This window comes from Nomascus leucogenys, chromosome 5, assembly GCF_006542625.1.
Source record: "Nomascus leucogenys isolate Asia chromosome 5, Asia_NLE_v1, whole genome shotgun sequence".
NCBI lineage: Eukaryota > Metazoa > Chordata > Mammalia > Primates > Hylobatidae > Nomascus > Nomascus leucogenys.
Window position 1 is genome coordinate 6,110,966 of NC_044385.1, and position 14,579 is coordinate 6,125,544.

General features: G+C 41.9%; 1 protein-coding gene across 3 annotated transcripts in view; it reads left to right on the forward strand.

The window, feature by feature from the left end:
- Positions 1-14,579, forward strand: part of PLD5 (phospholipase D family member 5) — a 367,552-nt gene that overhangs the window by 338,760 nt on the left and 14,213 nt on the right. For all 3 annotated transcript variants that reach the window (XM_030812606.1, XM_003267323.3, XM_030812607.1), the window contains 2 exons: positions 861-1,029; positions 7,923-8,037. In XM_030812606.1, the coding sequence (XP_030668466.1) occupies positions 861-1,029; positions 7,923-8,037 (284 nt within the window). The remainder of the gene's footprint in view (positions 1-860; positions 1,030-7,922; positions 8,038-14,579) is intronic.

Sequence of the window (14,579 nt, forward strand, 5' to 3'; positions counted from 1 at the left end):
AGTAAACAAAAGGTCTACAAATGTCAGGGCGAGGGGAGGAAGAGTTATTTAAGGCTTGGTCCTTAAGACAGGAAAGCTTTTTGTTAACTTAAGAATTAAATGACAGTTCTGGAAGTGACAGTGTGTGTTGGGGGCCGGCAGAGGCAAAGTGGGATGCTGCCCCACACATCATAAGCCAAGTGGCCAGGTCATGGTAGAAAACGCACGCAGGCTTTCAGGAGAAGCTGCGGCCTCAGGGAAGAATCAGGATTGAATTAAGGCAAAGGCTTAAGGATTCAGAGAAAAGGCCGAGCCTGTTGGGGAAACTTTGCCTGTTGGAAGATTCCAAAGGCCCTGCAGAAAACGTGGAAGGCAGGGGAGTCGTGGGAGGCTTGGTCAGGAGACACCACAGTAAGACAGTGGGGAAAAGAAAGTGTGGGGAAGCTCAGATGACCAGAGCACAAGTTCATCTTGGGGACAATCGCCAAAGAGAGGTTTTGGTGGCATTTGGGGACTGAGGGGGTGCTCAGGGTTCCTAACTGGAATTCTATTGGATAATCAGTTCTTAGTGGACTGAGGGCCAGGTAGCGTCAGAGATGTAGTAAGGGTGGCCTCTGGTGGCAGTCAGCCTGTCCTCACCCCAGCCCAAGGACCTGGTGGTAGGAAACCTCCTTTTAGGCAGGGGCAGGTCCCAGCAAATCATCATTTCTTGGTGCCTAAGCTAAGAGGCTTGTATGTTTTTCAACCTCTCCGATGAGGTTGTTTATATATTACAGGATAAAGTACTGATCCGGGTAATATCAATGTTCTATGCTGTCTAGTAAATTTCTTTTCCCAAACTAACTTTCTTTATTTTTACTATTTGGATATGATTTCTGCAGGACTTACTGGCCAGACTTGGATGCAAAAATAAGAGAAGCATTAGTTTTACGAAGCGTTAGAGTTCGACTCCTTTTAAGCTTCTGGAAGGAAACTGATCCCCTTACGTTTAACTTTATTTCATCTCTTAAAGCGATTTGCACTGAAATAGCCAACTGCAGTTTGAAAGTTGTAAGTATTATGTTGACTGTGTTATTAAATAAAAAGTGGATGCCCTCTGCATGTGTGTGAAAGCTGCAAGCATATGCCTGTGTGTAAAATTCCAGTAAGAACCAGGATGACAATCTTCAAAAAGCACGTTAAGTAATTTTTTCAAAACAATCACATACAAAAAAAGGAGAGTAGAGCTCATGTTTCCTGACGCCTCCTCCGTCCAGCCCTCTTCTCACTTTCTGTTGCATCCTTTCCATTTTCTTTCTTTTTTTTTTTTCCCTTAAGACAGGGTTTTGCTCTGTCACCCAGGCTGGAGTGCAGTAGCACAATCCTGGCTCACTGCAGCCTTGACTCCCAGGCTCAGCTAGTTTTGTATTTTTTGTAGAGATGGGGCTTCACCATGTTGCCCATGCTGGTCCTGAGCTCCTGGGCTCAAGCAATCTGCCCACCTTGGCCTTCCAAAGTGCTGGGACTACCAACACGAGCCACCGCGCGCCTGGCCCTCTCCACTTTCCTTTAACGACCCCATTCACCTCTGGTTCCTATTTGTAAGACTGTGACCAACAGAGCACTGGAGCATGCACCAGTACGCTCAGATGTACCCCAGCCCAGGTGCCTCGTAGTCTGGTCCCCATGCTTGCCCCAGGTCCCTTGGGCCAGATACTAATCCACCGCTGGAGACCTTGAGGGAGGTGAGACTGGGAACTAGGAATACCTGAAATGTGTTAATTGTCTAGCTCATCTTTGACTCTACTCCAGTCCTCATCACCCTCTTCCTCCACTCCAGACTTGGTGCAAGCGATTCCCTCTGCCTACAACACTCTTCTTCTCCATGTTTACCCACCTCATAACCACTAATCCTTTAGGCCTCAGCTTTTCTCAACCCTCATGCAGTCATTCAACAGAATCCGGCCTGTGGCAGGCTCTTTTCTAGGTAATGAAGCTGCATTCCTTGCAGCATTTAGGGACCCAGGGTATCAAGGGCTCTGCAATTAACTTTGACACATGGCTTCCAAGATCGCCCTGACCCTGAATATCCCAAGGCCAGACAGGAGAAGAGCGAAATTGGAGGGTTGTGTGAGAGGCATTTTTGGATTGGGACTGGAGGTAGGGAACATCCCTCTAGCCTTCATTCCACTGCCTGGATAGCTTTCACATGGCCATGCCTAACGGCCAGTGAGGCTTATGACCATGTTCAGAAAGTCAGCTGTGTTTCCAAGGTGACAAAGGAACAGATTTGTGAATCATCATGGTCTGAAGTTCCTGGTACACAGGATCCATTTCACTCGTCTTGCCTCATAGAGAACCCTCATTCCCACCCCCCACAAGGGAGAAAATGCAAAGTTTCATGCAGTCACTGCACAGAGTCTTCCAGTGATGTGCATTTCTGGACATCAAGCCTGAAATCGGTACATCACAGTTTGTCAATGTAAAAACTAAAACAAAACAGTAACAATTCCCCACCACACACCAAAAAAATACCCAAAAGCAGGTTAAGGTTACCCCCCTCCCTGAGTACAGAAACAGGATAAGCACAAGGAAAACTGCCATTAGAAAGGGAAGGTTCGGAGGCCCATGGCAGTCCCTGGTCCACGGCAATTATAAAACTCTGCTGGGCAGGTATTGTGAAGTCCGCATACTCCTGTTGGTTCAAACCAAGGACCCAAGGTTGTTTTAAGGCATGGACAGTTAAAGGAGTTTGGGGTCCTAGCATGAGCTGGTTGGTTTCTTGGGCAATGCAAGTTTCTCAGAAATGTAGTAGGTTCTGATGTACATGCTTCTAGTTATTTCCATGTATCCATAGCCATGTCCAAAGTTTCTTGTTGAACATAATTCCCTAACTTGATGAATTATGCTTTCTAGTTCATAGACTTCTCTCTCTCTAGTGATAGAGTTCATTCAAGACCATCAGACACAGGTGGGAAGATTACACCTGTTATAATTACACCAATTATTTCATCTTTTCTACAGGGCTCCGTCTTAACTGGCCACTTAAAGGATTTTTCATACTTATTTTCTATCATTGAGTTCTAGGTACAATCAGCTTTTCCAACCCTGTGAAATACCAAATTTCTGGTCTATCTGTTCTCTATCATTTCCATTTATAAACTAGCCATTCCGTCCCTGAGCCTATTTATCTCCCCTAATAAGCTTTTTAAAAGCACAACTAACAGGCCAGGCACAGTGTCTCACGCCTATAATCCCAGCACTTTGGGAGGCTAAGGCAGGTGGATCACTTGAGGCCAGGAGTTCAAGACCAGCCTGGACAACATGGTGAAACCCCGTCTCTAGTAAAAATACAAAACTTAGCTGGGCATGGTGGTGCACACCTGTAATCTCAGCTACTTGGGAGACTGAGGCACAAGCATTACCTAAACCTGGGAGGCAGAGGTTGCAGTGAGCCGAGATTGCGCCACTGCATTCCAGCCTGGGCGACAGAGCAAGATCTTGTCTCAAAAAAAAAAGGAAGGACAAATAACAACCAACACACAGTACAAACAATTCATTTCCCCAGTCCCTATTAGCCAAAGCCCTATAAGCCAAAGGTTCAGTGGTACTTGGTATTCCTTCCAAATAAATGCTGGTTATGTTTTTACCAAATAGTTTGTCACTGTATAACGTGAGTTTTCATCTTTCCACCCTACAATACCAATTTACTTGCTGCCTGCTGCCCATTGAGTAAACCAATGCTACACCATTTATTAAGCTTTTGTTGTGTTGCTGTTATGAGAGCAACCACTTCACATTGCCTGAACTTAGTAAGTACTTAATACTTTTTAAATAAGTGAAGGAATGTGTTATATTCATGAATATTCATGAGTATATACAGTTATCCAGGCACTGAATTAAATGCCTTATATAAATTATGTAATATTCACAACCACACAGCCAGACATGTGGCTTATGCCTGTAATCCCAGTGCTTTGGGAGTCCAAGGCAGGAGGTTCACTTGAGGCCACAAGTTCAAGACCTGCCTGGGCAAAGTAGGGAGACCCCATCTCTACAAAAAAACTTAAGAGATAGTAATATTTACAATTACCCTGTGAAACCGGTACTTTCCCTATTTTATAGACATGGGAACTGAAGTGTACATTAAATAACCTCTCTCAAGGACACTAATGAGTAATGGGGCAAGACTCAAACCCAAGTCTTTTGAACTCCAGAACCTGAGCTCTTAAACATGTCTGCATGGCCTCTGCATGTAGAAGAGATCATTGCAGTTACAAAGTCCTTTTTAATCTTTCTTATCTGTATTCAGAAACGTCATATACACCGAGGTGCAGTGGCTCACACTTGTAATCCCAACACTTTGGGAGGCCAAGACTAGTGGATCACTTGAGGCCAAGAGTTCAAGACCAGCCTGGACAAATGGCAAGACCCTATTTCTACAAAAAAAAAAAAAAAAAAAAAAGCAAAAACTAGCCAGGTGTGGTGGTGCACATCTGTAGTCCTAGGGACTCAGGACTCAGAAGGTAGAGGCAAGAGGATCACTTTAGCCTAGGAGTTCAAGGCTGCAGTGACCTATGATTGCCCCCACACTCCAGCCTGGGGACAGAGCAAGACTCTGTCTCAAAGCAAAAGCAAAAACAAAAACATCATATACTGCATCTGCTCAAAGATATGAGAAGCTACACATCCAAATTATATCCCTGAGGATCAAAAAAAAGGTCAGATAAAATGTTTGTAACTCATTCATGCCATTAAGATATCTTAAATTTTATTTTTCATGAAAGTATTAACAATTTAAATACATAAAAATTTAGAATTTACCATAAATTTCCAAAAATAATGCTTCTCACCTGTGTTTTCATCTTAATCTCCTGCATAGTCTGGTAACATTGATGGATAATAGAAATTCTGATCTCTACTTAACTGGTTTTTGTAAACTGAGGAAATCACACATGTATCTGTGTAGTCACAAATCAGTGTAAGTATTGGAAATAAAAACATGACTGTGATTACTACCACAGATCTGTTTCCAGGCCAGATTTCCAAATAAATGAAATAACCAGGAGTTGGATCAGGGCACCAACCTGGGTTTGGAATCAGGTGCCCAGGATCAGAGGAGAATCAGGTGCAGTCCCAGGAAGTCAGAGACACAGGAGAATGGAGTCTAACTGTGTTCAATACCTTTTCACAGACAAGAGAACTCTTGGGATTGATTCAGCTCAGAAACAGCATTTTCCAGATAATTACAGTGGCATACGGAGCTCCAGAAAAAAGGAAGTGAGAAAAAGAACAGGTGTCTAGTTCACCAATGGCTCACATGACGCTTGGTGGAGTTTTCAAAACATGTGTTGAATGAGTGCATGCATGAACAAATGAAGTCAAAGAAGGGAGCTAATAAAGGCAGAGTGATAAGAAAGATTCTGCAAGCCAGTGAGGGGACAGGGTAGAACCCAGGACAGTGCCTGAGTTCAAGGTGTGGTTAGCCATTTTCTGCAGGTATGTGCTGGGGAAGGGTGACCACGGGTGAAGAGGCTGCCCAGTGAAGTCATGCACTCTGGAGGTCAGTACACTCGCACTCAGAGGAGCCCCTGTTATTCGCGAGGTCTAGCAGGAGCAGAGAGGACAGTCTGGGGCTTTTGCTATACCATATGGTGCATTTGCTCCAATCTCCTTTTCCAAATTCTCCTCTGGCCAAGTCACAGGTCCATGTCCACCCACTGTTTCTTGACCCCCACAGCACACCTGCCACTAGGGCACCTGCAGTTGAAACTCCTAGGGTGTGAAATGTCAATGGCTCTCATTAAAGAATTATAAAAAATTACAAGGAAAGTATTATCCATCATTGCAACCTTTACAGTACTTAATCAGCTTCATCTTTTTGATGTTTTTGATCACAGATGGTCACTTTTTTTTTTAATAAACCAAACATTAATAGTTCACATATAGCCATTTTATAAAACAGAGGCCATACACTTCTAAGCATCAATACAGCCTAGATGGGCAAGAAGCTTATGGTCCTAATGTCTAGAACACAGATGGGTGATAAACTCTTCCAAGAAAAGTGAGGATTGGAATCTTGCACAGAGCGTGTCTTCAGGAGCCTGGGAGCCCTGATAAAGCACATGGCCTGGGAACTAGATAGGGAATCTCTGTCCTTAAAGGAGTGGGCACCCCCACCTCCAACCACCTCCAGCCCTGATGTGAGTTTACCTCCACGATGGGCTCATGGAAAGAGAAAAGACTGTGAAGCACAAAATTGTCCCAGTCAGCTGATGTTTTAGAGTTTAACAAATTAATAAAACCCTTTTGAAATGTCTTTGCTGTCACCCACAGTGTATTAGGTGTTGAATAATACCAATGAATAAAACCTGATTTCTGCTGTCATTTTAGTCTTCCAGAGAAAGCTTTTTCCCCTCTTAAGGGCCATCTTTGACTTTCTAGAGCAAATGGGTTTTTACTAAAGCCTCAAGCTGTGACTCTATCCTTGACTTAACTCAAGATGTATATTTTATTCTTTTTGAAATCCATCTTGATTCTACAATAATATCTTTCCCAAAAGGAAACAGTCACACGTGTGGCCACGTGTTGTGATAGAATGTCCAAGCGAGGTGACTTCTGGCTGTTATTGGTGGTGATGCCCTCAGTATTCATGTGACCTCATGAACATAAAACTGTGACTTAAGAACATTCACAGGTTATAAGTCAGTTTGAAGAGTCCAGAAACCAATGCATATTTTGCAGAAGACAGGAACTGAGGACACTGGGTGAACCAGTTATCACTGTCTATAACCGTGGTGATATGGCCCTGAGAGCCACACAGATAACATGTTTACCTGTGTTGTGGAATAGACAGTTTTTAAGTAGTAGATTTTGATCTCTGCACTGTGGACCTCAAGGGTTTTACAAAAAATCAAAATAGAACTTTTGTGGCTAGAAGGGATCTTAGTGATCATTTAGTTTATCACCGTTCTACCACGCTAGGGGAGGGGTATGTCCAACTTTCATTATTTCCTCAAACCAAATGTGAACACTTACAGTTTTAAAACTGTAAATGACATCTCCTTTTCTAGGTATCATGCCATTTTCCTCCCTGCCTCTTCTTTCCTTTAAATACACATGATTCTATAGCTGTAAGACATTCCAAAAGGTTCCATGCAGTTCTGAAAATACTCAACATTTTCCCATATAGGGGATACCTGATATTTTCACCTTTGACTAGTGTCTTCCAGTGAGCTGAGTCATGGAGTTCCATGAGCTTAGCCACAGTTTAAGCCTCATCTGAGAATTTAGCAAATTCCACAGACCCCTAAGGCATATCCTGGCCATTCCTGCAGTCATACCCGTTCTTTTAGCTGCCCCATTGCGGCCTTGGGTGAACTGGAATGTTGCCTTTTGAGTCAATAAAAGTTGAAATTCAGAATTCATGGTTGAAGTTGTGATTTTTTTTTAGCTGCTTATCAAAAGAGCTCCTAAACTTAGGTGTTCAGATGGAAAACTATTTGTTCCTATGGCAAAGTCTCTTTTGACCTTTGCAAATCCCCAGTTTAATCAGCTAGTCATTGACATAATGTATGCATCATGTAAGAATACTCATTCAGTTCATTGCGGTGCTTGACAGAAAGCACCCTGAGGCATGCTTCAAATGCCAGCGCACCCTGATGAATAAGACAATGAGAATTAAACAACCTTCTGGCCCTTATCCTGCTGAAAAAAGAAAATGAATTTTGTGTTCATTTTGTAGCTTAAAAGTGTTAATTATATACCTAGTTGAGCATGCTAATTTTCTCTTGTTGCCTATTTAGATTTGAGAACAAAAATAGCTTCATCTATATGAGGTAATAAGATTTGGCTTTCATAATCCAACATGAGGTCTATTGTTGATATTTGGATAATACATTCTTTTGTGCTCTTGGACAAGACCAGAAACATTCCTCTTATTTACCTTTTTTTTTTTCTTACAGAAATTTTTTGATCTGGAAAGAGAGAATGCTTGTGCTACAAAAGAACAAAAGAATCACACCTTTCCTAGGTTAAATCGCAACAAGTACATGGTGACAGATGGAGCAGCTTATATTGGTAGGTGTCAGGGCTGTGAGGCTCCTTGGGTGGGGGTCACCCAGGCAGCGGTAGTCCATCTGTGCTCCACGGTATCCCCCGATGAGGAAGCAAGGCCTTGGCAACCACTGCTGGTGAATGGGGGGAAATGGAGGTGAGGAAACAGGTGGTGAGGACAGGGAGCTCATCATTCAAATATCTCTTCCATGGCCTGATTTACGTACTAGAAGACATAGAAGATGCCTTTCCATAAATGTTTTACAGAAATTTTCTGGTCCATTTGCCTCATTGTACAGGCAAGGATGAGAATGGCTCATCAAAGGTGAGTCCTGGCACAGGAACGAGCATTGTCATCCCCCTGCCCACAGCACAAGCCAGCCTGACATGAGTGATGGGGAGGCACAGTGGAGTGGTTCAGTGCCAAAACTCCCAATGCCCAGCCAATTATCCCATCCCTGCCATCTTCCAAATGTCCTGCTCTGTACAATTTAACTTGAGCTCTTCAAACCTCAGTTTTCTCATCTGTAAGATGGGGCTAATAATAGTAACTACTTCATTGGGTGAAGAGTAGAAGAGATAAAATGTGCAAAGTACCTGGCACATAGATAATACCCAATTAATGCTAGCTATTATTATTAAGGTAATAGAGCCCCAAGTGCTGAAATCATTCTATACTGGTGTAACCAGTAATATATCAAATCTATTCTAATTTTCCATGATATATATGGGTCCATGGTAACGTCTTAACTAGTACCATTACAAGCAGTTAAAATGATCTATAAGAAGGTACATAAATCCAAAAACAGCAGTGTAGTGATTACATTGTACAGACGAAGTGGCAGTCTCAAGGCAGAAAAAAACATGTTCATGGAATATAGAAATACAAAACCTGTATCAATTTCTTTTTTTCAAATCCAGTAAGTAAAAAATATACCCTTTTAACTTTGTAAAGCACTTGATTCCTTTCTCTTGGCAACATCACCAATACAGAGGGCAGTTTTTATAATCTTCAGTTTATAAATGAGGAAACTTGGACCCTAAGACTTAGAAATACAGATGTTAGGGGGAAGGAGCCGGGTCTGGCATCCAGGGCCCCCAATCATCTCACCCGCTGCCTCCCACCCCTGCAGACACTGCCACTGGCCATGTGGGGAGTCACTAACTCCCAGGCTCAGTGTGAACATATTCTTTTTCCATTTTCAATATCACATTAGAAGAGAGTATTGGAATATTTTAAAGATGTATATCTGGCTGGGCGCGGTGGCTTACGCGGTAATCCCAGCCACTTTGGGAGGCCGAGGCAGGTGCATCACCTGAGGTCAGGACTTCAAAGCCAGCTTGGCCAACATGGTGAAAACCCATCCTTACTAAAAAATACCAAAAAAATTAGCTGGACATGGTGGTGGGTGTCTGTAATCCCAGCTACTTGGGAGGCTGAGGCAGGGAGAATTGCCTGAATCTGGAAGGCAGAGGTTGCAGTGAGCTGAGATCCCGCCACTGCACTCCAGCCTGGGTGACAGGGTGGGACTCCATCTCAAAAAATAAAAATAAAAAACTAAACAGGCCAAAAAAATGTCCCTGTTTGACAGCTTTGAAGAGAGCAGTGGTTCTCCCAGCACATAGATTGAGATCTGAGAACGGACAGACTGCCTCCTCAAGTGGGTTCCTGATCCCCAAGTAACCTAACTGGGAGGCACCCCCCAGTAGGGGCAGACTGACACCTCACACGGTGGGGTACTCCTCTGAGACAAAACTTCCAGAGGAATGATCAGGCAGTAACATTTGCTGTTCACCAATATCTGCTGTTCTGCAGCATCCACTGCTGATACCCAGGCAAACAGGGTCTGGAGTGGACCTCCGGCAAACTCCAACAGACCTGCAGCTAAGGGTCCTGACTGGTAGAAGGAAAACTAACAGAAAGGACATCAACACCAAAACCCCATCTGTACGTCACCATCATCAAAGACCAAAGGTAGATAAAACCACAAAGATGGGGAAAAAACAGAGCAGAAAAACTGAAAATTCTAAAAATCAGAGGACCTCTCCTCCTCCAAAGGAACGCAGCTCCTCAACAGCAATGGAACAAAGCTGAATGGAGAATGACTTTGATGAGTTGAGAGAAGACGCCTTCAGACGATCAAACTACTCCAACTAAAGGAGGAAGTTCGAACCCAGGGCAAAGAAGTTAAAAACCTTGAAAAAAGATTAGACAAATGGCTAACTACAATAACCAATGCAGAGAAGTCCTTAAAAGACCTGATGGAGCTGAAAACCACGGCACAAGAACTATGTGACGAATGCACAAGCCTCAGTAGCCAGTTCGATCAACTGGAAGAAAGGGTATCAGTGATGGAAGATCAGATGAATGAAATGAAGAGAGAAGGGAAGTTTAGAGAAAAAATAATAAAAAGAAATGAACAAAGCCTCCAAGAATTATGGGACCATGTGAAAAGACCAAATCTATGTCTGATTGGTGTACCTGAAAGTGACAGGGAGTATGGAACCAAGTTGGAAAACACTCTGCAGGACATTATCCAGGAGAACTTCCCCAATCTAGCAAGGCAGGCCAACATTCAAATTCAGGAAATACAGAGAACGCCACAAAGATACTCCTCGAGAAGAACAACTCCAAGACACATAATTGTCAGATTCACCAAAGTTGAAATGAAGGAAAAAATGTGGAGGGCAACCAGAGAGAAAGGTTGGGTTACCCACAAAGGGAAGCCCATCAGACTAACAGCTGATCTCTCAGCAGAAACTCTACAAGTCAGAAGAGATTGGGGGCCAATATTCAACATTCTTAAAGAAAAGAATTTCCAACCCAGAATTTCATATCCAGCCAAACTAAGCTTCATAAGTGAAGGAGAAATAAAATACTTTACAGACAAGCAAATGCTGAGAGATTGTGTCACCACCAGGCCTGCCCTAAAAGAGCCCCTGAAGGAAGCACTAAACATGGAAAGGAACAACCGGTACCAGCCCTGCAAAAGCATGTCAAATTGTAAAGACCATCGAGGCTAGGAAGAAACTGCATCAACTAACGAGCAAAATAACCAGCTAACATCATAATGACAGGATCAAATTCACACATAACAATATTAACTTTAAATGTAAATGGGCTAAATGCTCCAATTAAAAGACACAGACTGGCAAATTGGATAAAGAGTCAAGACCCATCACTGTGCTGCATTCAGGAAACCCATCTCATGTGCAGAGACACAAATAGGCTCAAAACAAAGGGATGGAGGAAGATCTACCAAGCAAATGGAAAACAAAAAAAGGCAGGGATTGCAATCCTAGTCTCTGATAAAACAGAATTTAAACCAACAAAGATCAAAACAGACAAAGAAGGCCATTACATAATGGTAAAGGGATCAACTCAACAAGAAGAGCTAACTATCCTAAATGTATATGCACCCAATACAGGAGCACCCAGATTCATAAAGCAAGGACTTAGAGACCTACAAATAAACTTAGACTCCCACACAATAATAATGGGAGACTTTAACACCCCACTGTCAACATTAGACAGATCAACGAGACAGAAAGTTAACAAAAATATCCAGGAATTGAACTCAGCTCTGCACCAAGCAGACCTAATAGACATCTACAGAACTCTCCACCCCAAATCAATAGAATATACGTTCTTTTCAGCACCACACCACACCTATTCCAAAATTGACCACATAGTTGGAAGTAAAGCACTCCTCAGCAAATGTAAAACAACAGAAATCATAACAAACTGTCTCTCAGACCACAGTGCAATCAAACTAGAACTCAGGATTAAGAAACTCACTCAAAACCACTCAACTACATGGAAACTGAACAACCTGCTCCTGAATGACTACTGGGTACATAACAAAATGAAGGCAGAAATAAAGATGTTCTTTGAAACCAATGAGAACAAAGACACAACATACCAGAATCTCTGGGACACATTCAAAGCAGTGTGGAGAGGGAAATGTATAGTACTAAATGCCCACAAGAGAAAGCAGGAAAGATCTAAAATAGACGCCCTAACATCACAATTAAAAGAACTAGAAAAGCAAGAGCAAACACATTCAAAAGCTAGCAGAAGGCAAGAAATAACTAAGATCCGAGCAGAACTGAAGGAGATAGAGACAAAAAAAAAACCCCTTCAAAAAATCAGTGAATCCAGGAGCTAGTTTTTGGAAAAGATCAACAAAATTGATAGACCACTAGCAAGACTAATAAAGAAGAAAAGAGAGAAGAATCAAATAGACGCAATAAAAAATGATGAAGGAGATATCACCACCAACCCCACAGAAATACGAACTATGATCAGAGAATACTATAAACACCTCTATGCAAATAAACTAGAAAATGTGGAAGAAATGGATAAAATCCTCGACACATACACTCTCCCAAGACTAAACCAGGAAGAAGTTGAATCCCTGAATAGACCAATAAAATGCTCTGAAATTAAGGCAATAATTAATAGCTTACCAATCAAAAAAAGTCCAGGACCAGACAGTTTCACAGGTGAATTCTACCAGAGGTACAAGGAGGAGCTGGTACCATTCCTTCTGAAACTATTCCAATCAATAGAAAAAGAGGGAATCCTCTCTAACTCATTTTATGAGGCCAGCATCATCCTGATACCAAAGCCTGGAAGAGACACAACAAAAAAAACAGAATTTCAGACCAATATCCTTGATGAACATTGATGCAAAAATCCTCAATAAAATACTGGCAAACCGAATCCAGCAGCACATCAAAAAGCTTATACACCATAATCAAGTGGGCTTCATCCCTGGAATGCAAGGCTGGTTCAACATATGCAAATCAATAAATGTAATCCAGCATATAAACAGAACCAACAATAAAAACCACATGATTATCTCAATAGATGCAGAAAAGGCCTTTGACAAAATTCAACAGCCCTTCATGCTAAAAATTCTCAATAAATTAGGTATTGATGGGACGTATCTCAAAATAATAAGAGCTATTTATGACAAACCCACAGCCAATATCATACTGAATGGGCAAAAACTGGAAGCATTCCCTTTGAAAACTGGCACAAGACAAGGATGCCCTCTCTCACCACTCCTATTCACATAGTGTTGGAAGTTCTGGCCAGGAAATCAGGCAGGAGAAAAAAATAAAGGGTATTCAATTAGGAAAAGAAATCAAATTGTCCCTGTTTGCAGATGACATGATTGTATGTCCAGAAAACCCCATTGTCTCAGCCCAAAATCTCCTTAAGCTGATAAGCAACTTCAGCAAAGTCTCAGGATACAAAATCAATGTACAAAAATCACAAGCATTCTTATACACCAATAACAGACAGAGAGCCAAATCATGTGTGAACTCCCATTCACAATTGCTTCAAAGAGAATAAAATACCTAGGAATCCAACTTACAAGGGATGGTGAAGGACCTCTTCAAGGAGAACTACAAACCACTGCTCAATGAAATAAAAGAGGATACAAACAAATGGAAGAACATTCCATGCTCATGGGTAGGAAGAATCAATATCATGAAAATGGCCATACTGCCCAAGGCAATTTATAGATTCAATGCCATCCCCATCAAGCTACCAATGGCTTTCTTCACAGAATTGGAAAAAACTACTTTAAAGTTCATATGGAACCAAAAAAGAGCCCACATTGCCAAGTCAATCCTAAGCCAAAAGAACAAAGCTGGAGGCATCACACTACCTGACTTCAAACTATACTACAAGGCTACGGTAACCAAAACAGCATGGTTCTGGTACCAAAACAGAGATATAGACCAATGGAACAGAACAGAGCCCTCAGAAATAATGCCTCATATCTACAACTATCTGATCTTTGACAAACCTGACAAAAACAAGAAATTGGGAAAGGATTCCCTATTTAATAAATGGTGCTGGGAAAACTGGCTAGCCATATGTAGAAAGCTGAAACTGGATCCCTTCCTTACACCTTATACAAAAATTAATTCAAGATAGATTAAAGATTTAAATGTTAGACTTAAAACCATAAAAATCCTACAAGAAAACCTAGGCAATACCATTCAGGACATAGGCATGGGCAAGGACTTCATGTCTAAAACACCAAAAGCAATGGCAACAAAAGCCAAAATTGACAAATGGGATCTAATTCAACTAAAGAGCTTCTGCACAGCAAAAGAAACTACCATCAGAGTGAAGAGGCAACCTACAGAATGGGAGAAAATTTTTGCAACCTACTCATCTGACAAAGGGCTAAATCCAGAATCTACAAAGAACTCAAACAAATTTAGGAGAAAAAAACAACCCCATCAAAAAGTGGGCAAAGGATATGAACAGACACTTCTCAAAAGAAGACATTTATGCAGCCAAAAAACACATGAAGAAATGCTCATCATCACTGGCCATCAGAGAAATGCAAATCAAAACCACAGTGAGATACCATCTCACACCAGTTAGAATGGCCATCATTAAAAAGTCAGGAAACAACAGGTGCTGGAGATGATGTGGAGAAATAGGAACACTTTTACACTGTTGGTGGGACTGTAAACTAGTTCAACCATTGTGGAAGTCAGTGTGGCAATTCCTCAGGGATCTAGAACTAGAAATA